This window comes from Eurytemora carolleeae, unplaced genomic scaffold, assembly GCF_000591075.1.
Source record: "Eurytemora carolleeae unplaced genomic scaffold, Eaff_2.0 scaffold381, whole genome shotgun sequence".
Taxonomy (NCBI): domain Eukaryota; kingdom Metazoa; phylum Arthropoda; class Copepoda; order Calanoida; family Temoridae; genus Eurytemora; species Eurytemora carolleeae.
The window spans coordinates 98603-124438 of record NW_019396271.1 but is presented as its reverse complement, the minus strand read 5'-3'; the positions used below and the strand labels follow the sequence as shown (position 1 = coordinate 124438).

The following is a 25836-nucleotide window of genomic DNA, read 5'->3' as shown; positions in this document are numbered from 1 at the left end:
TATCAAATTTATTAAAAATGCAGTGCTCAATTAAACATTTACAACCATGAATACAAATTATAGGCATAATGATTAATCCAATCAATAATAAATTTTCTTGGTGACAATTTTATAAACTGAAACTTTTTTAAGTTGTTTTCCAAAATATAAATATTAACTTTAAAAAGCGGTCATTTAAAGGAGTTGTTACGTAAATTTTAAATATTTTACAGAAGTTTAAAATCTATCTCCACTGATCTACGCGTGCATACCCGCCACTCATTATATCAGACCTAAAATGAAAATAAAAATAACAAAATGTATTAGTGCGAATTGTTTGTCAAGAGAAGACGACATTAGAAGCACCCTTTACCTGTCTGATATGCTTGCTGGTCTCATAGTAACTACAAACTTGAGAAAATCCGGCATTTCAATTGAACCTCGAGGAGATTTAGCGTATTCTAGTTTGTAGTTGCCTCTGAAAAATAAAAATAATCAATAAATTGAATTTTTAAAAAAAAGCAATTGTTTTAATTTTAGATGATTGCAATAAACAGTATAAATCAGAAAACTGTAGAAAACCCAAGTTATGATTTCAACTAGTCCTATGAACATGAGGCGTAGCAATTAAATGTGTGCACTGTGCACTGTGCAGAGGCCATTTCACTCTGAAAAGTGATTTTAAAACTTCTAGTAAAAATATTTACTTTGTGGCAACATCAAGTACACTTAGATATTGGTTCAATGTTGTCTTCTTTTTCTATAGGGTTTTGGATTTTCATTGTATAATGTCAGAAGAATTCAAGAAATTATTTAAATTATTTTACAGGTTTTTCCGAAAAAGGATCGAGAATTCTGACTTGAATTTTATTTATTGTTTTCACTATTCACTGCAACTGTCTGTAAACTTTTTTGTTCTTTGCCAAATCATGAAATAGGCACAAGAATATAGAATAGAAGAATATAGGCACAATTGAATCTTGGAAATAAAAGTTAATCCAGAACTCACTCTTATTTTTTTTAAACCTATCTATGAATGAAAAAACTTATCAGTTATTTGAAGAAACTATGAACAATTTGTTTGTTATAACAAACTACGAAAGAAATTCGATATTTCTGTATTGTAAATTTTGAACAAAACAATACTTTGAAATGTTTCGTAAGTTTGATATTTTAACTGTTAGGGGTTCTTTGGAAACAGTTTATGGAAAAAAAGATATTTTTTTACCTGTTCTGCATTTGGTTTGGATATGATGGAATATTATTGCTTGTTACTAAAAACTGCGGTTTGTACCAAGGAGTTTGATATCCAAATCTGGAAGACGACATTTAAAAACATTTAGAAAAATATTATTATTTGCTGGCAGGCAGCAACTTTTTAAGAAGCCATTAAAACTTGTCATTTAGATAGTTGTGTGAGGGTTAGCTCCGTTAAACTGAATTGCTGGAATAAATGTTAGAATTAATGAGACACCCTGCAAATTGGAAATTAATGAAACACCCCCATGCAATTTGCAAAATGTTGAGGGAAAATTGCATTGACGAATCATACTCTAAATGATAAAGTGGACATCACAAATAAATCTTTAAAATATGAATTTAAAAACGGACCTGTCCTGGAAATTAAATCCATTGAAAGAATATCCAGCAGGGTTAATTGAAGGTTTAGAGCTTCTCCCAGGTTTAGAATCTAGGGTTGGAACCAGTTTTCCAATCTCAGAGTTAAAAACTTCTCCAGTAGGAAACGGAAACTGATTGGAAGGTTTTCCATCGGAGTTGGCAGGGATAACTGTCTGTTTAACATAAATTGGTGATTTGGGAAGAATTCTTCGCTTAAACGCAGATCGGTCAGTTTTTAGATCATCCGGCGTTTTGGGATTGATTTCAGGAGTTTGTTTATGATTTTTTAAGAAACTGATGAGAGGGGAGAGGTCTCCAGATTTTGTTCTGGATACTTTGAACTGGTTATTTGTGGCAAAATTCAAGGTTCCATCAGATCTTGATGATTGTTTTCGTCCATCTTCACTTGGTATAATCTCCTGGTCTGAACTAGTATTTAGAAGATCTACAAAATCTGTATTTCCTGAAGTAAAAAATTCTGCAGTTTTTCCGTTTTGGTTTACAGCAGAGTTATTAGAAATTTCAAATATTTCTGGTGGTTCTATACTAAGATTAGGTTTGAGATCATCACTAGCAATAATAGCATCAGGGACCTGGTCTTCATTGATGTCTACAGGTATAGGTACAATAATAAGAGCATCTTTGGTCACAGTGTAATTGATCTTGCTTAACTCAGATTCATCTTCTTGTTCTTCTGATTTAGAGTTTTTTCCTCCCTCTACACTTCTAGCTGAAGCTTTCAGATTGGCTTTCCCGATCAAGAAAGCATCTTCTTCTTCCACCTCTGCAATGTATTCATCTGTCTCCTCAGTTAAATCATCTTGCATCTGGCTTCTTATTTTCTCTATTGAGATCTGTAAAGGCTCAACTACAATTGCTTCTACTAATTTCAACTCTTCAACGTCATCTTCTTTTTCAGCTTCAGTATCATCATTATCGGCATCATTATCCCAATCCTCTTTAGCAGGGGGAGTGAATGTATCTGGGACTTGAAGGATATCATCAGCTTCATCATCAAAATTAGAAATCAAGTCAAATTCAGTATTTTCCTCCTCTGGTTTCAAGTAAATGATTGAATGATTGCTCTCATCATCTTCAATAATCTTAGCAAACGGCAGGTTTTCATCAACGTTGTCTAATGTTTCATCAAGATAAAATTCAGGTGGTGGAATAATATTTATCCTTTCTTTCTCAACCTCTAGGATTTGTGGGGTAGGCCGAGCTAAAGGGAACCTTGTCCTGAGCTTGTCAGGTTCTAATCCTGCTGTCTCATCATTTTCAGCTTCAATATCTTCTTTTTCATCATCCTCAGTCTCCTTAATATCATCTAAAGGTGCAATGGTCTCTTCTGTATCATCTGTAGGTTCAGTTATTACTTTTTTAACATCTGAAGGTTCAATAATTCCTGCTTCATCATCTACTGGATTGATTCTTCCTGTCTCTGTAAGTTTAATACCATCCGTCACACCAACTACAGGGTCAATGATCTCTTCAGCACCATCTACCGGTTCAATTTTTTCTATCTCATCATCTAGAGGTTTAAATATAGGTTTAATTTGTAATTTTTCGCTATCTGAAGGTTCAATACTTTCTGATGTTTCTCCATCTACATTCTCTGTTCTTCCTTGCTGCCCCTGTTTATCACTATGCCTCTTATCATTGTATGTTTCTGTGTTATATTCTTCTGCAAATGTGTCTGGATGATAATTTACACCTGGAACCAAAGAGAATAGAGATAGTTTAATGTCTAGATAAAAGAAAAAAAATAATGACATACAAGAGTGAAACAAATTAAAAAACACCACTAACTGTTATTGAAGTTTTCACTGTACTTAAAGACCACGAGACAATAATTGCATTTTTAACTGCCTTAACAGTGCTACCTCTATTATCTTTGCCTAGGACCCTGTTAGGGTTTGGAGGGGTGGGAACAATGATTACATGTTTTCCAAGTGGGCTCAGGTCAAATAATGAGGTGGTTTCTTCAACATTATCAACTACTTGATCTTCATCGGTAGCTGGGGTAGTGGCAGGTGGGGCAGATATTTCTAATTAAAGAAAACATTTATTTAAATAGATGTTCAGTAATTTTCATAAGATGAATCTTGATTTGAGTCTGTTTCAGAAAAATGGGTGTTCTTTAAAAAATCCATAAAAAACATTATCTACTTTTGGGATGATGATAGCTTTTTCATACCAATTTGACCTTCAAAACTTCATAAGGCTCAATGAAAAATATTCTATGTGAATAAAATAAATTCTACGTCACAAAAGTATGTTTATTAAAAAAGCATAAACAAGAACAACTTTTACATAGCATTTTTATCTTTAGTCACCAATTGAAAATATGTTCAGCATTCTTGAGTCAACCCCTTTCCAATACAATTTTATTAAATTTTCCCCCTGACCCCAGAAGTGTGTATACCCATCCCCTCTATATACCCGCTTTCTAAATATCATCCTCTCCCATTATCTACCTGTCTCTGAAAAGGTGGTCTGCGACTCTATTGACATCAGGTCAAAGAGTGACAAGGAAGTAGATGAAGTGTCAGCAGTAGAAGGAGTGGCAGATGTGGATGAGGTTGGGTTAAATTCATCCTCCGAAAAATTTGAACTTAAACAAATAATTTTAGACCTTATGGATGTCTCCAAGAGATTTTAGTAAAATTTTAGATTCAGTTTGTATGCGAATTTGCAAATATATGTTTTCTTTAAACAGGGCTTTTCTCTCTATTGCCATAAAGGCCTTAAAAAACAGCTATAAATATTGCTTTTTTTTGGGGTTCTATACATTTAAATCATATATTTGATCTTTACCTCAACAAATCAACATCTTTTCCAGGTTCAGAATTATCTACAGGTTTAATAGCATCTTCAGCTTTACTATCATCTCCAGTTGTGCTACTTTCAGCAGGTTCAATATCATCCCCAGATTCAGTAGGATCTCCGATTTCATCACTATCAACTGACTCAGTTTTATCTACAGTTTCAGTATCACCGTGAGGTGTGCTTTCTTCAACACTTGTTGTTACTGATTCTGGTTCTGAGACTGTCTCTTCTGAGAGATCAATGGTATCTTCAATGTCTTGTAAAGGTGAAATTGATGCTGTTGCTGTTTCAGGATCTGTGGAAACAGCTTCTTCTGTCACAGATATAAAAGGTTCAGGAGTTGATGGTTGTTCAGATATTACTTCAGTTGTAGTTGTAGTTGTAGCAGTAGTTGTAGTTGTGGTTGTGGTTGTGGTTGTAGTTGCAGTTGTAGTTGTAGTTGTAGTTGTAGTTGTAGTTGTAGTTGTTCTTCTAGTGGTTGTTCTTTTTGTTACACTGGGTAGAATTAGATAAGGTTTATATGTTGACTGCTCTTGAGTTCCTCCCTGAGACCATGGATAACTCTCTAAACCTGGGGCTTGTTGGAAGGTTCCCGGTCCAAAGTTTGGGAAATTTGCTAAATAGGAAGATTGGAATACTCCATGTGGAGGTCCTGATGCCCCAGAGTATACTCCTGTGTTTCCGAAACTACCCTGATATCCTGAACCCTGGTTGAAATCAGCATTAATGAAGGAATTGAATCCTGGATTCTGAAGGTAAACTCCACCAGAATTAACATGTCCGTTGAAATTACCTTGGACGAAAGAAGAAGCATGTTGTGGGGTTGCCGCAGCACTTTTACCAAGGGTTACAGAACTATCCCCACTTATTGACAACCCTCCAGCACCTTTGTAATTTAAAGGTTTTGTAATCCATGGTCCATTGGAGGTAGATATTACCTTATTTGAGTTTCCCTGTCCTAATTGAGTTCTAGATTTTGAGGAGTTTATAACGCTTTTTCCAAAGTTGTCATTGGTCTTAGTTTGAGCTGATTTCCCCTTGGTCGAGACAGGATTGGAAACAATAACATCTGGATTTTTTTTGGAATTCTTTTCCGGGGTTTTATTCGAAGTTGTTGTTATCCAAGGACCAGTTATGGGCGCGCTATCAGAAGGGGACAACAATGGAGATCTTCCAATAGGTGGAAGCTTCGAACTTGGATTAGGAGAAGGAGGGGCCTGTGAGTTTGGAGCTGAGTTTACCGGGATATATCCGTTATAGAATGGAGTAGACGTTTCAATTTCTCTTCCTAATGATACCCCTGATCCTCCTGATCCTCCGGATACTCCTGATAATCCAGAAAGTCCAGATACATACCGACCTAGCCCTCCTGATCCTGAGCTATAAGAATTTAATCTTCCTGATCCTAAACCAGAGAAAAAGGAACCAAGTTTAGCCACCAAAGAAGGAGCTTGAGTTGGGTTTGGATTGGCCACGGTTTGGTATGCTCCAACTCTTCCTCCAGGTCCCCCTTGATACACAGAACCCGAACCACTAGCATAGGTAGTAAACCCTGTCTTGGAGTCAGTAACATATCTATGAAAAAAAATCTATTTTATATTATTATTCTTAAAACAAAATGGATTATTTGTTACAAAGAGCATACATCTTTTTTCATTTGCTATTTTTGAATTTTCATGTGGAATGCTATAAAGATTGGATCAATTTTAGAACCAAGCTTCGGGCTAACAACTGCGCAACTAAAATAATTGAAAATAAAAAATGGCGAGCTGATGGCTATTTAAAAGAAATAGTATATCGATATGGGTATCTAAAGATGTATTTCAAGTTCCTAAATGCTGTCCTCAGTTTTATTATTTGATATTTAATCAAATTGCGTTGTTTTTTGCCAAAAGAAATCAGTTTTTTTGTCCATCTACTTTTTCTTAAATTAACTCTCATTTATATAAAAGTGTTTACAATGTTTTTTTCTTAGAATATTTAAGTGGTTATATCCCGCATACATCCTAAGCTCTATTGCGAAACCAGGCAAATATCGACCCTCCCTATAAAATGCAATTCATCAAAACTATATATGACACCTTTATTATTCAGTCTCTTAAAAAAGGAATTGAGTCTTTGTAACAAACTCTGATTTTCGAATTCCAATCTTTCAAACACAATGTCGCAGAATATTTTAAACTACGAATTTTGTGAGATCAAATAATCTAAATTTGAAATATCAAAGGTTTACACCGTCATGTTGCAAAGATATACGGATTATAAATTCGAGTTTGTGACAAAGGTTCAATTTCTTTGAATTATAATTAAACCTGTATGTTGGATTATAGTTGGTGTAAGTTTGTCCTCTAGAAAATTCAGCTCTTGTCTACAATTACAAAACTATTGTAGAAATAATTCGAAATATGATCTTTTATCTAAACATATAAAGTAGTAATCTCTGTTTGCTCTTTGTTGGTTTGTTTGATCATAGCCCTTGGCTAATTTGCCTTAAAAATCTGTTTTGGAAACTTGGGAGAACCACTGTATTGGTCTTAGCTTACTTAGCTTTCAGCCAAAGCTAGTTTTACAATAAAAAAAAATTGAAATTCCAAATTCATAAGATAATTTTGTGTACTTTTTTCTCAACATTCATCATTTTTTTCGGATCTAGTTGCATTTTAGATTAGTTAAAGTAAAAATATTAAATTCATGTTTACCGATTTAGCTGGATTATTCCAGGGCCCATCGTCTGATCTTTCCTCAAGGTGGTTCCCGGGCCCAAGCTGTTTCCCAGAATTTTCTAATTTAGAAATTCAGATCATATTAAAATTGGACTTTTCGACAGTATGGTTCAGAATGGGAGACCTTTTAATATTTAAAAGAATAGGGAATTAGCCAGAGGGGAAAGGGCGGAAGGAAAGAATTAGGAGAGGGAGGGGGCTGGTCACAGGGGAGGATAGGTGAAGGAATATTGACAGGGATTGTAGACAGACTTTTGGGCTGCTAGAGCAAGTTTTACAGTACACTCTTAAGAAATGTAAAAATTAATTCTAACAAATTTGTAGAAGCACTGGAGCCAACTTGTTTTTTTAATTTTATTAGATTAAATTTATTATTCATCAACATTTGACAAAATATGCTACTAAGTTGAATTTGGCTCCGGCGGTACAAACACATTTTTTTAAGATGAAAATTTGACATTTCTTAGAGTGTACGAATATTTTAAATAAAAGTATACCCGTGTTGTAACTTAATCCTGGACTTAGCCAAGAAACCAGTGAGCCGAGTTGTTTATCTTCTCTTCCTGGTTGTGGCTCGGGTTGACCCGCTCGTGGCTCGCTTTGACCGGCATGCAGCTCAAATTGACAAGACGTGGTAGAAATGAACGCTAGCAGCAGAATTCTCCTCTAAATGATCAAATTCATCATTATTTTTGATATATTGTCAATATCTTTATTATTATGGATTTCTTGTTTTTGTGCTACCTTCAAAATATTAGATTCAATAACATGCGGTTAGTGCATGTATGAAATTTTGAATCTTTATTGGATTTTGAAATTTTTTTAATCAATTTAAATAAATATGTTTTAAAATATGATATTTTCTATGTTTTTGGCTTGGGACACATATATATATATTTGATTTGATTTGATTTGAAATTTTAATATATTTTTAGCCTTGCATCTAACTAAACCCTCAAATCTGTTTCAATCTATATTTTGTGAACAGACCCTTAAACTTGGTTTGCCACTGGCAAGATTTAGGTTTAAGTTTTAATTGAAATGTCTAAATTCTAAATTCTGAATTTATATTTTTGTAAATAACAATATTCATAATATACAATACACCTTTTCTAGGGGTAAAAAGCATGGGGGGAGGGTGACGGGGTAAGGTGATGAGAGGAGGTTATTTTGCTCAAGTATGGGTAAAAAATCTTTACATTTAACTATTTTTTAAATATTTGATATTTTATATTTCTTGGTCCCATATTCTTTTTGATTTCGGATATATCTTTAATTTAATTTACGAATACGATAGTTAAAGAACGAATTGCGCCCCTCTTTCTCGGGATAGATTTAACTTTTGAATTATTTCTCGTACACAATGTTTAAGAAAAAAAAACAGTGTATAATTTCACAGATTTCATATTTTAATGGAGGAATTTAAAACATTTTTAATGATTTTGAGCCTTTTAATGCAAATTTTAACAATTTTTATCTACATCAATATGATGATAACACAAAAACAGACGTCGCAAAATAGATAAAATCTATATAATGAAGCTCTTCGCTCGTGAATATATATATATATATTAGATATTTGCTTTAGCTGACCGAACCGTTGAACTGAATTGGCTGACATTTTTTGAGTGAAACGATGGCCATGGATAGCCCGGGGGAAAAGTTGTATAATAAGGTTAGATGAATATAACACTAGACATTCTAATCTTCATATGACATCACGCTTATTTAAAAAAAAAAAATTATTTTGCGGCTCACTAAGAAAAAACTAACTCAAAAATTGAAAACTTGAATTAGAATTATTCCATTTTTTAGCTTCAAACTTGTTAGCACATTCAACATTTGTTAAATGTAATGATCGTTATTTATTTAAGTATTAGTGACGTCATATGAGGATATTTTCCTTTGCAATACATTGACCTGCATTGGATCACATCCAGAGTATCTAACCATCTAAGTTATATATATATAACCTTGCCCAGGGGTGACAAAGACTATTTTTTTAAGTTCTATAGGCAACGCTGGGCAATTTAAGCTATATTGGTAAATAAATACCAAGCCCGGGTAAACGGTAAGAGTAACTATATGAGCATGAATAATGATAAAAGCCTAGGCAACGCCGGACACTCTGGCTAGAATATTTTATTAGTTAGAAACCATGGTAAAAATGTAATATTTTATTAGTTAGAAACCATGGTAAAAACCATTGTAATATAAATCATAATGGATCAGACCAATATCTAACCAAACCTTTTATTTAAACTGGCATTTAATTGTAAAGTCAGTATTAAAGATGAAATATAAAATACTGAGAGTGTTTCTAATTGGGAAGGGAGAGGGGGGTCAAAAGGCTGCCGAGAGAAATTTTGAAGTGCCATTTTTATTAAATCACGACTTTGAAACTTCTCAAGCCGGATTCAAACAGTCCTACTGGTCCTGGCTCTGCTCAAAATACATAATGCAAAACATTGGGGAGTAATTGGTAAGCATTTCAGCCATAGCTAAGAAACATATTACCCTAAACGAACGGCCAATGCCTAATAACAAATGACCAGTAAACAATGACCAATGGCCAAGGAACAAGAAACAGTGATCATTTAGTAATGAATAATACACAATTAAATGCAAAGAAATGACCAATGACCAAAAAGGTGAAAACATATGACCATTTCAATGAGAAATAATTCAACGAACAGTAAAGTATAACCTAGAACCATGAACAATAAACAATGAATATTAAAAAATAAACAATGACAATAAAAAATGAAAAATGAACAATTAACAATGAAAAATAAACAATTTACAAAAAACAATAAACATTGAACAATGGAAAATAAACAATGAGCAATAAACAATAAACAATGAAAATTAACAATGAACAATGAACCATAAACAAATAACACTAAACAATGAACAATAAACAATGAACAATGAATTATAAGCAAGGAACATTAAATTAGAAACAATGAACACTTTTAACAATTTGAACAATGAACAATGACAAATTTTAACAATGAGCAAGGAACATTGAACAATGTTAGGTTTACTGACTATTGCACAAGTTTGCAGTTTCCTTTTAGAAGTTACAAATCTACGGGTTGTGTTGACATTGACAGTTGTAAACTTTACAATTCACAGCGATCTAAACAACTATGAAAATCTTGTACCAATTATTCAGACCGGATCAGACCGAATCGACTTTAAACTGTTACCAGGCTTTTACTCATTGTCTGATCTTAACAATCTTAAAAATGTTTTATAGCCTCGGCTATAAAGATATTAACGCTTTAAAATGCTTGAAGGAGTATGTGGAAAAATCATAATAAATGTTCGTGTGCTAATGTGCATATTTTAGTTTGCAGTGGAATTTATAGATACATAAATTTAGCTCGTGAACGTCTAAGTTTAATTACAAAGTTAAAGTTTATATATCTCTTTATATTACGTAAAACTAAGAGCAACTCGAAGTATATCCTCTGAATATATCGGAATATTTTTAGTCATGTTTTTAGCAAACGGGGAGAGAAATATTGAGACGAGATGTACAAAATAGTTCTTGTTTTCAAAACAATTAAAGTTATTTACAGAGAAAAAATGAGTCCTCGCAACAAACTCAACTTTTCTCATTCCCATATCTTTGTAAGCTGATGATGAAAACCTTTGATATTTCAAAATAAGGAGGTGAAACAGTTGAAATACTAGTAGGAAAATATTAAAATATTAAAACATTGATGAAAATAAAATGTTATCCCTTTTAAAACATTTGAATTCTTTTTCAAAAACGTAAAACATAGCGTAAGAGACCTTTTTCACTTGAATTTTTAAAATATATTGTACGAGATCGCAAATACGAAAATCTAAATTGTTATAAATTGATGGACTTTAGACCAGGACCTCTAATTTACCGTGATAGATGTAAGTATATATTTATATATAAAAAATCCGTGCTTTATACATATGTGTTAAAAAGGCATACAGAAATATGAGATATATTTACTGTATTTACAGTATATTAAAAAAAACGACGTAAAGTTAGAATGTAATATTACAAAATAATTTTTTACACATCCTACTATAAATGTCTTGCTTATATATATAATTTTATAATTTTAGAACTTATTTTGTGAAAGATATATAATATTAATTGATTTCTCATTGATTTTAACAATTTTTGTCAGTGGAGTTTTGAAAGTCGTCCAATAATTTGAAATAAATATTCGCGTCACCGAAAGAGCTGAACTATAGGTAATTCTATCAAACGTCCGTCCATCACCATCACTGAATTTTAAACGTACAGGGTTACTCATAAAGGATGAGACTGTATAAAAGAAGACCCAAAACTAAAAAAATATGACAATTTAAAGCTTTATTTTTGGTTCATGGATTCAATATAGAATTTAAGTGGTTTACTAAATGATCAAGCACAGAACAAAAACCAGTTTTAGCCTACAAGGAACCCTGAATGCAAGAAAACGGACTAAACAAATTCCGTACAATCGTCTGTAAAGTTTCATCCTTTGTGGGTAACCCTGAACATCACAGCTTACATTGCTATGGTTTAATCGGATGTATATTTGACACCTTGCCTTTTATATAAAAAACACTTTTTTAAAATGTGAAAAGTTTACCATGGTGAAATGGAGAGTATTATTTATGCCATCAATATACAAATATAAAAACTGTTCACTTCTTTATGTATTGATGGAAACTGCACATAAAACCCCCCCCCCTTCATAACCCCCTTGAATTCACCCCTCCCCTTTTGAACAATCAAAGTACCGCATCCTTATCCTTAACCCCTGCCGTGTACAGCCTTACAGGTGATTTTTGGTAAAAACACGTAAATATGTTGTAAACAACCCATCCCTCCAGGCAATCATGTCAATATACTTTCAGGGGCGTTAACTGGGGGGAGGGTGGCAATGGGGGTCTGCCCCCTGGATATAAGAGTGAGTAAAAACTCTAGTTCCCATGTGGGATGTTTAGCCACAAACGAACTAGATTTTAAGATGTTAACAGAAGTTAAATCCCCCAGACAAAATTTTTTGTCTAACTCGTCCAACAAATTATTTTCCATAAAATATAATTTATAATATCAAAATTTAATTGTTTAGATACGCACAAAAAGCGTAATTTCAAGTGAACCTCATGGAAAAGATATACGCAGTGACAAATTAACAATTTGGTAACCGGCCTTTAAATTTTTATATAATCAATACTGTAGAAGATAATACGTTTTCCAGCTTGACAAGTGTTTAGTTGTGATAATTCCTAAATTTTTTCTGCAGTAGAAATGCGCAATTCACTTTTGTAGAGAAACCATGTCATTAAAACTTATCGATTTTCAAAATTTTAAACATTAATATATAATTTATACTTGATCAGGCAAAGCTTTTAAGGGTACCACTGTGAATCGGGCATTGCCATTTTTGCATGAAAGGCCACTTGAAATTACGTTTACAGTCCCTTTAAGTTTAAGTTACTTACATTTTAATTTGAAAGTTATGGTTGATGAAATCTTTAAACTTGAATTAAATATCAATATCTATGTAAGTTTATGTATTACGTTTAATGTTTTTAACATGGTTCTATTTCATCCGTCCGAAATATACAAAAGGAAAGCAGGAAGAAATAAATAATATTTGGCTTTCTATTGCATACCATTGTAAATATACTGCGAGTGGTTACAAACTATTCCTGCTTCTACGATTAAAATATTGATACTTTTTCAATCAGGTTTGCTCTTTATTTTTTCTTGTTTTCTACTTTTGTTCTAATTTTCAATTGTTTTAGCAACTGACAATATCTAAATCTTGCATACTGATGTTTCATACTTTGACTAGTTTCAATAATAATCTGTTCCTTGATATTCGTGTTCTCAATCTTTTTTTCAGATTTCTTTACTTAAACGACTTTTATTTTGTCTTAATTTTTATCTATTTTTTGGAATATAAACAAAGTTAGCAATTGTTATTTACTTAACTTCTAATCACATTTTTAATGTTATCCTTTTTTATAAAAAATTTAGAATTCTTATTCTATTCTTTGTTTTCATCTTTTTTTTCAGAATATGTGTAAAGTTGAAAAATAATTATTTTCTTATTCTTAATCTATCTAGTTATTATCATTTAAATTGCTATTCTCATTTATAATCTTATCTTTTCTTAGAATATGTAAAAAAGTTTTGAATTCTTTTTCTTAAACTTTTATTTCATTTTTTAGAATATGTATGAAGTTAATAATTTTTATTTAAATACTTATCTATTTTTCAGTATTTGTAAAGCGTTAAAAAGTCTTACTTAAATAGCTATACTAGTTTTTAGTCTTATCTTTTCTTCAGATTATGTGAAAAGTAAAAAAATTCTTATATTACTTTTATTCTTCTTCCTAATCTTATATAATTTTTCAGTAAAAAGTTAGGAATTATTTCTCAAATTTCTATTCTTCGTCTTCATCTTTTATGATTTTTCAGAATATGTATAAAGTTAAGATACTAGTGGTAGGCCCAAGCCAGGTATACAGTTTATAAAGCATTAAATAAATCAAGGAACATTATAAAACATCTTCTTTTTTGTTTTATAATGTAATTTCAATTGACCCACCAACTATTTTTCTATGTCTTATTAGCAATCATGGCAAGATATTGTAATTTTTCCAATATAAAAACTATGAACATTTTCTTCCATGTTACTTTATTTGTAAGTTCAGAAGTCATTAGAAGAGCTAACTGGGAATTATCGAAATTCAGAAAGAAAAAACATAGATATCTTAAAAATGTTTTATCAGACGAAAGAGATGGTCACGTCGAATTTATCTATTTATGCAACTGTCTTGTGTTATCATGTGGGACATTGTGTTTTTTAGTTGAGATTTTTACTTTTTTCGTTTTTTTAACGTTTAAATTCAAGATTTTTAATCACGAACGTATATGAGTGGCTAAACAACTTTGATTTAATCCGAAAACAAAGAAAAAAGTCAAAATCACAACAAAAAAATAATTTCCCAAATGATAACACAAATCAGTATATAAATTTATATATATATATATATTTATATATATTTAAATTTATTCAATTAAAGTTCTTATAAAAATGTGCGATTTTTATTAAAATCCGCGAAATAAAAAAGGGAAACCTGCTTTGCCGGTATAAAATGTTACTTATTTGCCTCGAAACAAATAAGAAACTTTTATACCCAAGATCATGAAATTGTAATTAAAAATGCCGGATAAAAATTCTCTTAAAATCGAATATATGTCATGTCGACAGTCTCATTAAATCAAATTGGGAAAATATATCGCAGAAATTTGTTCCTTTATTACGCGAATAATACTGTTTAATCTAGTACTTTAAATAAATTTTCTGGGTTTAATATAATTAGTTTTTTTAATTACTTTATACGTTTAACCAATTCGCAGTGAAATTGCAAGTGGTTTCTCTCTATAGAATTTTACCATTTACTTTTGGTTCAACTTAAGCCAAGAACAAGCGCGCTGAAGTTATAAAAAATGTTGTAATATAATTTTTTAAATTACTTTCCCACCCTTCCCCGGTAAAGTGTTAAGGTTAAATGAAAATTATAAGAATTGGTTAGTGATACATTATCCATTATCCAATTACTGGCACAATTATCTAGAAACTAATTAAAAAAGTCACATCTTTCTTTCTGAAACCTTTATCCCGACACCTTTTAGTATATTCTAATTTATGTATCTAGTGTTATCTTTTACAAACATTTTTTACTGCTCGGTGATATTAAATTGCCTTTTAAAAAATGGGACTGAAGAGTATAGGTGTAATTTCAAGAACTTTCCATTTATGGGGTGGGATGTGCAATTCACAATCACAATGGTACATTTATTTTGATTAATGGTAAGGTTCAAGCGAACGAAACGCTTCGCTAAGAATTTCGTTCACATTTCGCAAACTTTTGCGGAAAATTTGGCAGTTTTTCGCGAAAAAAAATTCCGTAAAAGAGGTTTAGCTGCAACAATTAATTGCGCAAAAAACTTGTGGAATTCTCTACTCTGAGAACATTTGAAGTTTTATTACGTCATATTAATAATTTCTCTTGTTTTATGAAGAGATTTTGATTTTTCTAGCTATCTTTCTGAGTTTCTGTCCGCCCACGTACGTTCACCTAAATCTGCAGCTATCCATAAGCCTTAAGCCAACCAAGAAAGAATCTTTTAAATGAAACGTTTTTTTCACAAAATTTTCGCTTTTTTTGACGAAAATTTTCGCATTCCCTTTCCACAATTTTTTCGCGAAACAGATTGAAGCAAATTTTGCGAAAAAAGTGAAAATGTTTGCATTTTTTGTGAACAATCGAAATGCAAAAAAGTTTTCGGCGAAATTTTTTTTCGCGATAAATGGGAAATTTTTGCGAAACAATTTTGATTTTCGCTGAAACCTTGGATATTGGTGATTTTCTCTATCTATGGGTTAAATCTATATATCTTTTGCGGTTTCTCTCTAAAAGTTACAGGTGAACTTCTTGCTGCAGAATTAATAAAGGAAATTATAAGAATTAAACACTTTCTAAGCTAAAAATCGATGATGTCTTTACAAACCTTAAAAATCATTTTTCAGTCTGGAAAAACTCTGATATCCAATTTCCTTTCTGATGCCACAGAAAATATGCAAGGTAAGGTATTAATAAAAAGGGTCAAACATTTTTCTTTATTGAAAAAAAGTTTTAAAGGGTCCTTTCCAATAATAGTCTAGAATTAAAATCGTATTAATTGATTAGTATTTTACAGTTTCTCTATTTCTATATGTTATCTTTTAAACTAACATTTTCCTTTCTTTTCTCAAGTTTCTCTTCAAATGTCGAATTGTTTCTATAAAAGTTTTATATCTAATCTAAACAAAGTTAAACAATAATTATTTTTTACTTTTCGTTCATATGTTTTACAATATAGCTGAACAGGCATTCTATGAAAAGAAAGATTTACGAAACGAATGAAAGCATTCAACCCTTATTTATCACAATTTGAAACTATATTCTTATTGTATATTTGACGCAAGATCGAAATATTTCAGGTTTTCAATCATAACACCCCTTATTTAAAGAGCTACTTAGAAGAATATTTTGTTTCCTAATGTGTAATCAGATAAACTTGTTTTTCTTTCACTCGTGCATAAAATCCGACATATAGAGGAGCTACGAGATCACAACCTCGTACCAGTAATCTCACATAAATTTGACCTTCTCCTGCTGTCTAGTTCACCGTGCAAAGCTTGGATAATTAAATATTGTTTGATATTTGTAGGAAAATATCGACCAACTGTGGGGGTTCGAATCCTAGAGTTCGAGTCCTCGAATCTCGACATTAATAAGAAATCTGGTCGAGCCGAGGTCGAACTTTGGGTAAGCGTATTATTTTTTTGTTTAGTAATTGACTTAGTCTTTGAGAGACTCTACGTAATTTCTATTAACTCTCCATTTGTAAAGTGTCATGTCCGATTTAGAACGGTACCATTTAAATTTTTTCAGATTTATGCTGTCAACGCGATGAAAGAATTTGTAACAATTCACACAATTTGAGAAAGAAAAAAGATTATATTTTCCTCATTGTTATGTTGAAGTAGATATAGATTAATTGGGTACCGTTGTGAGTTAAATAAAAAGGTTTTTAAAATGACATCTAGAGTTGACTTAAATCAGAAAGCAAGGTGAAGGTAGAACTTTGGTTTTTAGTAAAGAATATTTCAGTTTATACATTTCAGTTTATATATTTCAGTTTATATATTTCAGTTTATATATTTCAGTTTATATATTTCAGTTTATATATTTCAGTTGATATATTTCAGTTTATATATTTCAGTTAATATATTTCAGTTAATATATTTCAGTTTATATATTTCAGTTTATATATTTCAGTTTATATATTTCAGTATATATATTTCAGTTTATATATTTTAGTTAATATATTTAAGTTTATATATTTCAGTTTATATATTTCAGTTTATATATTTCAGTTTATATAATAAAATAAGAAATATCAATAAAAATTAAATGAGGCTGAAATAGTCTTACTATTATACAAGAATGTTAAATTTTTCAAATCCAGAAAACAAACGTGAAAACTTAGTTAAATTTAATTATAAAATATCCTATTTATCTTTAAGTCTGAGTTTTATTTATGTTGCGAAGAAACTTCTTTTTTTCATTTCATTAAATTTGAAAAATAAGCAAGATTTTATATAAAAGTAGATTAAAAATGTTTTGTTAGCAAAAATGTTTTTCTAAATGTACGTTTGGGAACTTAGAATTAATGGTATTATTTTTTGTTAAAATTAAAATTCAAAAATAAATGTTAAAAAAATTTAAAATGGTATTATTACTTTATTTAGCATTTTTGAATTTTAATAATTTTCCTATGATCTTCAGTTTTCCCATACCTTTAACCTCCACACTTTTACCAAAAATATTATTTCAAAGTTTAACAGAAACGTTTAAAGAAAAATCAGAATATGTGACATTATGAAATATTTTCGTGGACAAATTCAAAGTTAGGCTTCGGGCATCTTTTATATGAAATATACGAATATTAAAGTACATATTATTTTTTTTAAAGAGACTGTTCCCGTAATTTCATGTGACTTCTCAATTACTGAGTTGCAATCGCAAAACTTTTGCGCAATTTTTGCAAAAGAAAGTGCAAATTTTTGCTTTCGTAGCGCTACATTTTTACTCGAAAAATTGCGACTTTGCGCAATCATTCCCAAACTTTATTTCGCGAAAAGATGCGCTATTCCGCTTTTGCGTTATTCTGTTTTTCGCAATTTTGCGGAACAAATTCTCAGTAAAAGGTTAAATTCAGGTGTATTCTGTATAAATAATAATTGTAATGCTTAAAAAAAAATGATTACTTTCCTAAACTCTATTTTGCAATTTGATGCCTGATGGCACACTGCAAATTAAGATATTCACGATTACACACAAAAGTTGAGCAGCATTTTGCCAATTACTTATTTTAAACTTAAGATGGAAACAGACGCGTAGTATTTTTAAAATGTATATGTCTAGGCCTACCAAAAAGTATCAGTGAGTAGGTGAGGTAAATCCAAAGACCAAGGTGTTGCGACACTTCAAAGTCGAGGCTGTATACAAATTTGATGGCTAAGTTTCATAGTTGTATTCATCTCAGTGGGCATAGATATTTCAATCATATATATAATATATATATATGCGTTTGATATTTCAATCACATTTCAATCATATTTCAATCATATGTGTTTATTAATTTTTGTCCCTCAATTTAAAGATTTTGTAACAAAAAGTAACAAACCAGCAAAATAATAATATATTGCTTTGTAAATATTAGAATAAACCTTCAGCTGTTTAATTCTGTGCTGAAACTGTCAATTTTGATTAATTTGCAATAACTTGTTTTGCGTTAAAATTTACTTTTGCCGGATACTTCCGGTTTTGCGCAAATTACGTAAAAAAATTGCGCTAACACGACCAAAACTTACTGCAAATCTTGTTTACAAAGTTTTCAAAAAATATTTGCGCAAAAATTACGAAAATTTTGCCCAATAAATATGGTCCTTTCGTGGATATCCTAAAATTCACAGAAAAATCATTTTTAAGAATTATTGATTTTCAGACAGAAAAAAAAGAATATATTGGTCACTTTCGCTTATACGTAGGGTAAAAAGGAACCCCTGTTATTTTATTCTACAGTCCCTTAAACTCAAGAGTCTGAGATTCTTTGTTGATAAAGTTCAAATCTTAACTTAGAAAAATTTTATCTTTTGCTTCCATACATTCATTCACGAGTTCAGAGATGAATCCAAAACTTTAGATTTTTAACTTTACAGACATTTGAATTTGGTGAATACATTCTTTAAAAATACTTTTTAATTGATACTGTTTTTGAAAAATTTGAAATATCTTAATTTTCAATGAAAGAAATGTATAAGGTAGGCTTCGTATTCTCTCTTGTTCTATACCATTTGTAGCTTTATACTAGAGATCCGTTTTTTAACGCCAAAATTATATCTTAAAGGGCCTTATGACGTTGTTTCAAGTGTACCATCTTTTCAAATGTTACATACCCTATTTCTTAATACAAGGGCCTCTTAAAAACAGTATCTAAGAAACATAGAGGACGATATCAAATCGTATATTTTCAACCGGATAGTGTTTATTTATAAGTTACAAATTTGATATGTCATAATACAAATAAATGGTCTTTGACATCAGGAAGCAAAAAATATAGAGATTAGAAAATTTGAATTTGTGGTGAGAGAGCTTAATTGCTTTTTTGATAGTTCTCTGACATTTTTGCTTTGAGAATGGTTTTATACAAATCGGGACTTAAAATGGTCACATAAAAAACTTTGACAGTCCCTTTAATGAAGGATACGAGTGGATCTGGAAACTATGAAAGTTGCTGGCCTGCGATACAGAAGGATGCGCACGGGATAGTTTTTGTTTTCAATCCGGATAATTCTGCGCATGTCAAACAGTTGGATTCATTATATCAGGTAGGTTTTTTTCCCCCCCCCCCCCCCCGATTATGTTTATAAAAGTTTAGATAGTAACTACATCCTTAACTGTTTAGATAGTGACAATATTCCCCCCGGCTCCCACTAAAAAAATTAATAATATCAACAATGGCCCATTAGTTGCTCCAACTTTCTTTCAAGTCTGTAAAGCTTACCGTCTTCTTTAGTCTGGGCCCGACCCCTTTCTCTATTTGTCTCTTTCCGTTTTAAGGGGGTTTTCCCGACTATAGATTGCCATTTCTTGCTTGTACTTTTTCATAAACAATATTTTACTGTTTGCGTGCACTTTATGCATGATAGTTTTTCCAATTAATTTGCGGTATATGAAGTTTCGATTTTTTTATATAAAACTTAATTTCATGCCGGCTACAAATTGTTTTTGAATATGTTAACATTGTGTAGGCCCTGGTTCAATCTACCTCGATGCAGGATTCTAACTGTGTGGTCTTTGCGCATTATCTTGGATCTAATAAACAAAACAGAGGAATCAAATTATCAAGTTCGTTTTCCAGGTAACTTGTTCGTTCTTTTTTTCTCAACCGTATGCGTATAATAATGAGAAACTTCGCAAAGAGTTAAATTAGCTTACAAGTCGGGGGGATGAATTTCACAAAAAAAAACTGAAAGGAAACGTCTAAAGTAATTCAACTTTTTTGAGCTTGTGAAAAATATTCATCCCAAATAAAAAAAAACAATTTTTGATATTATTAAAAAGCATATTTTTTGTAAAACATGGAGATTTTACGACGAGGTAAACAAGAATGATAAGGAATAGTTTTGTATATGCTTACACATTTTAAATTGTAAAGCAAACATTAAAATGTGTATTTAACAAATATAACATTATTGCAGTGTATTGTAATAGTGAATAATCATCATTGGAAGATTTCAAAAGTTTTTCTTATTTTCAATCGTTGTAAATTTACTTTTGAGGAATATTTCAGCTTAGTTAAATTAACCCCTATTCATGCCGGAAAGTGGGGGGGGGGATTTTACTCACACAGATGTTTTTTTACATAACATTTCTCCTTCAGGCATTTACAGCATGAAGACCTGTCTGAATATCTGATTTCTCCATGTCATAACATCTCTTAGACCCAAATATCATTGTAGGATATTAGCCTAGATGACAAAAGTATGCGGACTGTAAAATAAATGCTTTTAAAAGTCATTTTAATTATTGAATATTTTTTAATCAACTCTTATTCTTATTCTTAATCTCCCCTATCGATTAATCTCTTCAAGGGAGTGTTTGTGAAAAAGAAAAAGAGAGGGGGTATATGAAGAATCTGAATCAAATATGGATTCGATCCCTCCATCTTTTACCTGTTTAATGTAACTCCAAATCTATCAAACTAATAATCAAAAAATATTAAATATTAAGCAGTTTGATAATTTAACTTTTTCTATCCTTTCTTTCTAAAACATAAGAATGTGTTATGTTCAAAATGTTATTAAAAATAAGAATGTATTGATCAACTTTTTATGTTGAAAGGAACTGAACACTCGCAATAAACTCTGATTTCCAGTCTTTATATTGATGTAACTTGTTGGTGGAAGCTTAGACTATATTTGACCTAACAGGGAATCGATCATTACTCTTGTTTGGATTTTGTTAACACTTGATCATGATATCCGATATGAACAATTTAAATTTGAGGATAATGCTTGATCCCTCCATTAAAGTTATCCAGGCAGGGTATATACCACCACCGGGTATTCGTAGAGGATTCAAAATAATCTGGAGAATCATGCAAAAGATGCAGATCAATATCCCGAGGATTTAACGGTTCTGTCAATATTTGAGAAAGTTGTGACTTTCGATCACAATTTGACCCATTTAGCATAATTTTGTAGTCTTTTTTTAAAAATACTTTTTCGTCCGCATATGCGTTTCGAATGAAAAATTATATAATAAACAAATCCGTAAGTTTACTGATTGTTGAATTATAGACAAAAACACGTTGGATCTCAAATCAAAGACACCAAATGCTTCTCACTCTAATTAGTCCGGGGTGACTAGATCCCGAGCTTCCCACCCGAACAAGTGCTGACTTCTAACTTCATAGTTTAAACTGACGTAAGTCCATGACATCAGTTAACAAAGTTAAAATTGGAAAGTTAGAATTTGTGACGAGCGTTTAGTTCCTTCATACGTCAAAACATATTTGATAATATGAACTAATTATTATATGGATTGAAAATGACTAAATACATCCGTAATACATCGTCAACATTCTCAAGATAAGAGAGGAGGATTTACATATAATCAAGAGGAGAGCTGAAATCAGCATCAGTTGATAAATCGATTTCATCAGCAGTTATAAACAAATTATCAGCAATGTTTGGAGCGAAAACTATGTTTATCTTTATAGTTTTAATAGTTGTTTTTACTGCTGCAACTCCTGTTAATGTAGATATATTCAACTCTCAACTTAGATTCAACGAAAAAAAGGCAGACCTTACCAATGCTACCACAACTGCTGTTCCTACCAATTCTACCACAACTGCCGTTCCTACCAGTTCTTCCACAACTGCTGTTCCTACCAATACAACCACAACTTACGGTCCTACCAATACAACAACAACTGATGTTCCTACAAATACAACAACAACTGATGTTCCTACAAATACAACTACAACTGCTGTACCTACCAATTCTACAACACCTGCTGTTACTACTAATTCTACCACAACTTTTGTACCCACCAATACAACCACAGTTATTGTTCCTACGAATACAACCACAACTGTTGTGTCTACTAATACGACCACAACTATTGTTCCTACGAATACAACCACAACTGTTGAGCCTACTAATACAACCACAACTGTTGTACCTACTAATACAACCACAACTATTGTTCCTACGAATACAACCACAACTGTTGTGCCTACTAATACAACCACAACTATTGTTCCTACAAATACAACCACAACTGTTGTGCCTACTAATACAACCACAACTGTTGTACCTACTAATACAACCACAACTGTTGGGCCTTACAATACAACTACAACTGCAGAAACTACAACTACAGCCACATCTGGATCCTCTGGTGTCTACTGTTCAATAGTTTTAACCCTGACTTCATTCTGTCTCCTCCGACAAAAGTCATGAATAAAATCATCAAACTAATATATCATGTATAAATATTTATAAATAAATTTAAAATAAAAACGTTTTTAACAGGGTTAACCTATTGCAAAAGTAAAATTTGTTTTCTAAATTTTTTCTTAATTTCTGTATTAGACTTGTAACAAAGTTAAGGCCAATTTGATTTTTTTTTTAATCTCCGATATTTATTTTTAGTATTAAATAGTTGGAAAACGCAACTGCTCATGAGATCTCACGGGATAGGTGTCCCAGCACGCCATGCTATTTTTCCACAAGTCACTTGGTGCAAATAATGCCCATCCAGGGGTTAAGTTTTACAACTTTTAAAGAAATACTCAAATTTTTAAAATGAAACATAAAATTTATGAATTTAGTCTTTTTTTGAAATTTTTTTGTTTCGGATCCTTAAATATCCCTGAATACAGATCCCTGTTGATTGGTCGTGTACTCCAGTTGCACAAAATGGAACCTGCTGTGAAAAATATCGAATTTACTAGCGTCATAGCAGTCTGTGTTAGTCTGTGGTACTGTCATTGAGATCCATTGTACTGTAATTGTGCGATGTATAACCGTCATTGCACATTGTACTGTCCTTACGCATTGTATAATTGGCATTGTGCAATGTACTGTACTTGCGCTTTTTGCTGTAATTGCACAATGTATTGTGTTTTACCACTTTGAAAGTGTATATTTTATTGTATATAGTATATTGTACTTTCATTTGTGCAATGTTGTAGGCACGTTTCTGATACTTCTGTGGCTGGACCAAGGTCAATAAAAGGTGATTTTAAATGTCCCGAATTACTTTCAGGATTCCACAGCTGGAGGTCAACCTAGAACAAGAAGGGAGCAGACTGAGATCTGATTTCCAGGTATAACATAACACAATGTTAGTAGAAATCCTATCGTTGTGTTTGACATTGAGAAAACTCTTGATATTTAATTTGTCATCTAATTGACAAAACACTAAAACTTTGTAACAATCTAACACAACTTTTAGAAATGAGGCAATTTTTCAAGGTCTTTTTAAATAAATAGACTTTAAATTGGTAAATTCAAATAATATCAGAGATATATCTTCGTTTTGATTTATTTGGAATGCCGGTCAGCCATTTCACCGTCCTCTACCATTTCATTTCCTCTACCGTTTCATCCCCTCTGCCGTTTCATTCCCTCTACTGTTTCATTCCTTCTACCATTTCATCCCCTCTACCGTTTCATTCCCTCTACCGTTTCACCACCCTCTATACCGTTTCATTCCCCCTACCGTTTTATTCCCTCTACCGTTTCATTCCCTCTACTGTTTCATTCCCTCTACCGTTTCATTCCCTCTACTGTTTCATTCCCTCTACCGTTTCATTCCCTCTACCGTTTCATTCCCTCTACTGTTTCATTTTTTTGTGAAAATCCGCGAATTATTTTTGTTTTGTTTTACGATGTACACAAAGAGAACATTTTCACAATTAATTTAGAAGATGGGCGCGAAGCGCCCTCTAAGGCTAGTATATATAAATTGGTCTATACGGATTGCACAGCTAGTACAACAGAAACTGGACTCCCTTTGTTTACAAACACAAAATTAGAATTTGTATTTACCTTAAATATAGATTAACGTAAATCAAGATTTCAGAAGTGAATTGATTAATTGCGACTATATAGTATTTACATATAAACTACATACAAACATAAAATTTTTTTGATTTTTTATCATGAAAATTTCTAAGTTCTAACTAAAAAAGACTTTTACATGGGTCTTTAGTCTGTTTTTTTCTAGTCTTTACTTTCCAAATGAAATCTTTTTATGCAATTTTTTACAAACCAAATAAAACCATATTGCCCAACCTGTCGTCGTTGCCTTAGTCTGTTCCACTTTAGTATTTATTCACTTTGATCGTGATAGGGTTAAAATTATTATGCTAAATAAAATTTATACTGTGCAAATCTTAATTGTTTATAAATACTAATTATTATTTGATATTTAACTTTTGATTTTTTTGAGTTTACATTTCCTAAACACACTTGAATTAAAATAATTGAAAATAATTGTCTTATTTGTTTAACATAATTGGATAATAAAACCAGAATTGGAAAAGGGTCTATTTTTCTTCAGAATACTAATGCTGTTTGGGGTCCATTAAATACAGTTGGAATTGTAACTGTAAAGTTTTCTAAGTATAGGGCAACTAGTTTTTTGGGAGAGGGGGGAATTGAAAAAAAAATTTTGTCTTGACTATTTAAGCTATGGGTATTTTTGCTTGAATTAATTACAGTATAAGCTTTTAAAACAGATTACTTTTCATAATTGAACATTTTATCCCTACGTTTAAAATTATTTGATTGAATCAAAAAAAGTTTTATAAGATTACTGAAAGTTGTCTCATATAAAATTTAAAGAATTTTAAAACAGTTTTAACGTTATTAAATTTATTATTAGTTCTTAATAGGAACTGCAAGTGTTATTGCAAGTGAGCCTCCACTAAACAGAGAGAGTGAAATGTCTGATTCACAACTGCTCCCCTTAAATCTTTGTCTTATCATCGACGATGAAGGTTTTCTTATTTTTCCTGCAGAAAATTGAGCGCCGAGAATTTGAATTTAAATATTACAGTGAATTAAACTCTATATTATTGTTGATGTAGAACTATCTGAGTGCTGTTGTATCTGGACTTTCGAGAACAAGAGAACATGAAGAAAACAGTATCATAACATCAAGATAGAATAATGAAAAGTATCATAAAATTAAGATTAAATAAACAACAGTCTTGTAACATCAAGATCACTAAGATAGAATGAGAACAGTATCATAGCATCAAGATAGAATGGAGAACAGTATCATAGCATTAAGATAGTATAGAGAACAGTCATAAGATCAAGATAGAATAGAGAAGATTATCATAACATCAAGATAGAATAGAAAACAGTATCATAACATCGAGATAGAATAGAAAACAGTATCATAACATCGAGATAGAATAGAAAACAGTATCAGAACATCAAGATAGAATAGAGAACAGTATCATAACATCAAGATAGAATAGAGAACAGT

At 31.4% G+C, this 25836-nt stretch overlaps 2 protein-coding genes across 10 annotated transcripts; one reads left to right on the top strand and one right to left on the bottom strand.

The window, feature by feature from the left end:
- On the bottom strand, positions 1–12174 carry LOC111699853 (serine-rich adhesin for platelets). 2 transcript variants are annotated; one of them, XM_023470598.1, is made up of 11 exons: positions 11780–12174; positions 7649–7817; positions 7128–7210; positions 6741–6796; positions 4417–6003; positions 4077–4213; positions 3483–3647; positions 1591–3313; positions 1208–1294; positions 353–457; positions 1–272 (listed from the first exon to the last, which is right to left on the bottom strand). In XM_023470598.1, exons 1-11 carry the CDS (start codon positions 11780–11782, stop codon positions 224–226), a joined length of 4164 nt encoding a protein of 1387 aa, XP_023326366.1. In that variant the 5' UTR covers positions 11783–12174; the 3' UTR covers positions 1–223. The 2 variants fall into 2 exon arrangements, with proteins under 2 accessions (XP_023326366.1, XP_023326367.1); XM_023470599.1 differs by having other exon boundaries at positions 3498–3647.
- LOC111699854 (intraflagellar transport protein 22 homolog) lies at positions 11323–25560 on the top strand. Of its 8 annotated transcripts, XM_023470603.1 has the most exons (9): positions 11323–11396; positions 12266–12336; positions 13624–13665; positions 15743–15797; positions 16426–16523; positions 19526–19651; positions 20075–20184; positions 23602–23662; positions 25430–25560. In XM_023470603.1, the coding sequence occupies exons 3-9, from the start codon at positions 13627–13629 to the stop codon at positions 25505–25507; spliced, it is 567 nt and encodes a 188-aa protein (XP_023326371.1). In that variant the 5' UTR covers positions 11323–11396; positions 12266–12336; positions 13624–13626; the 3' UTR covers positions 25508–25560. The 8 variants fall into 8 exon arrangements, with proteins under 8 accessions (XP_023326371.1, XP_023326376.1, XP_023326370.1 ...); XM_023470608.1 differs by lacking the exon at positions 13624–13665 and having other exon boundaries at positions 11325–11396; XM_023470602.1 differs by lacking the exon at positions 12266–12336 and having other exon boundaries at positions 11331–11396.
- The last annotated feature ends 276 nt before the right edge of the window (positions 25561–25836 follow it).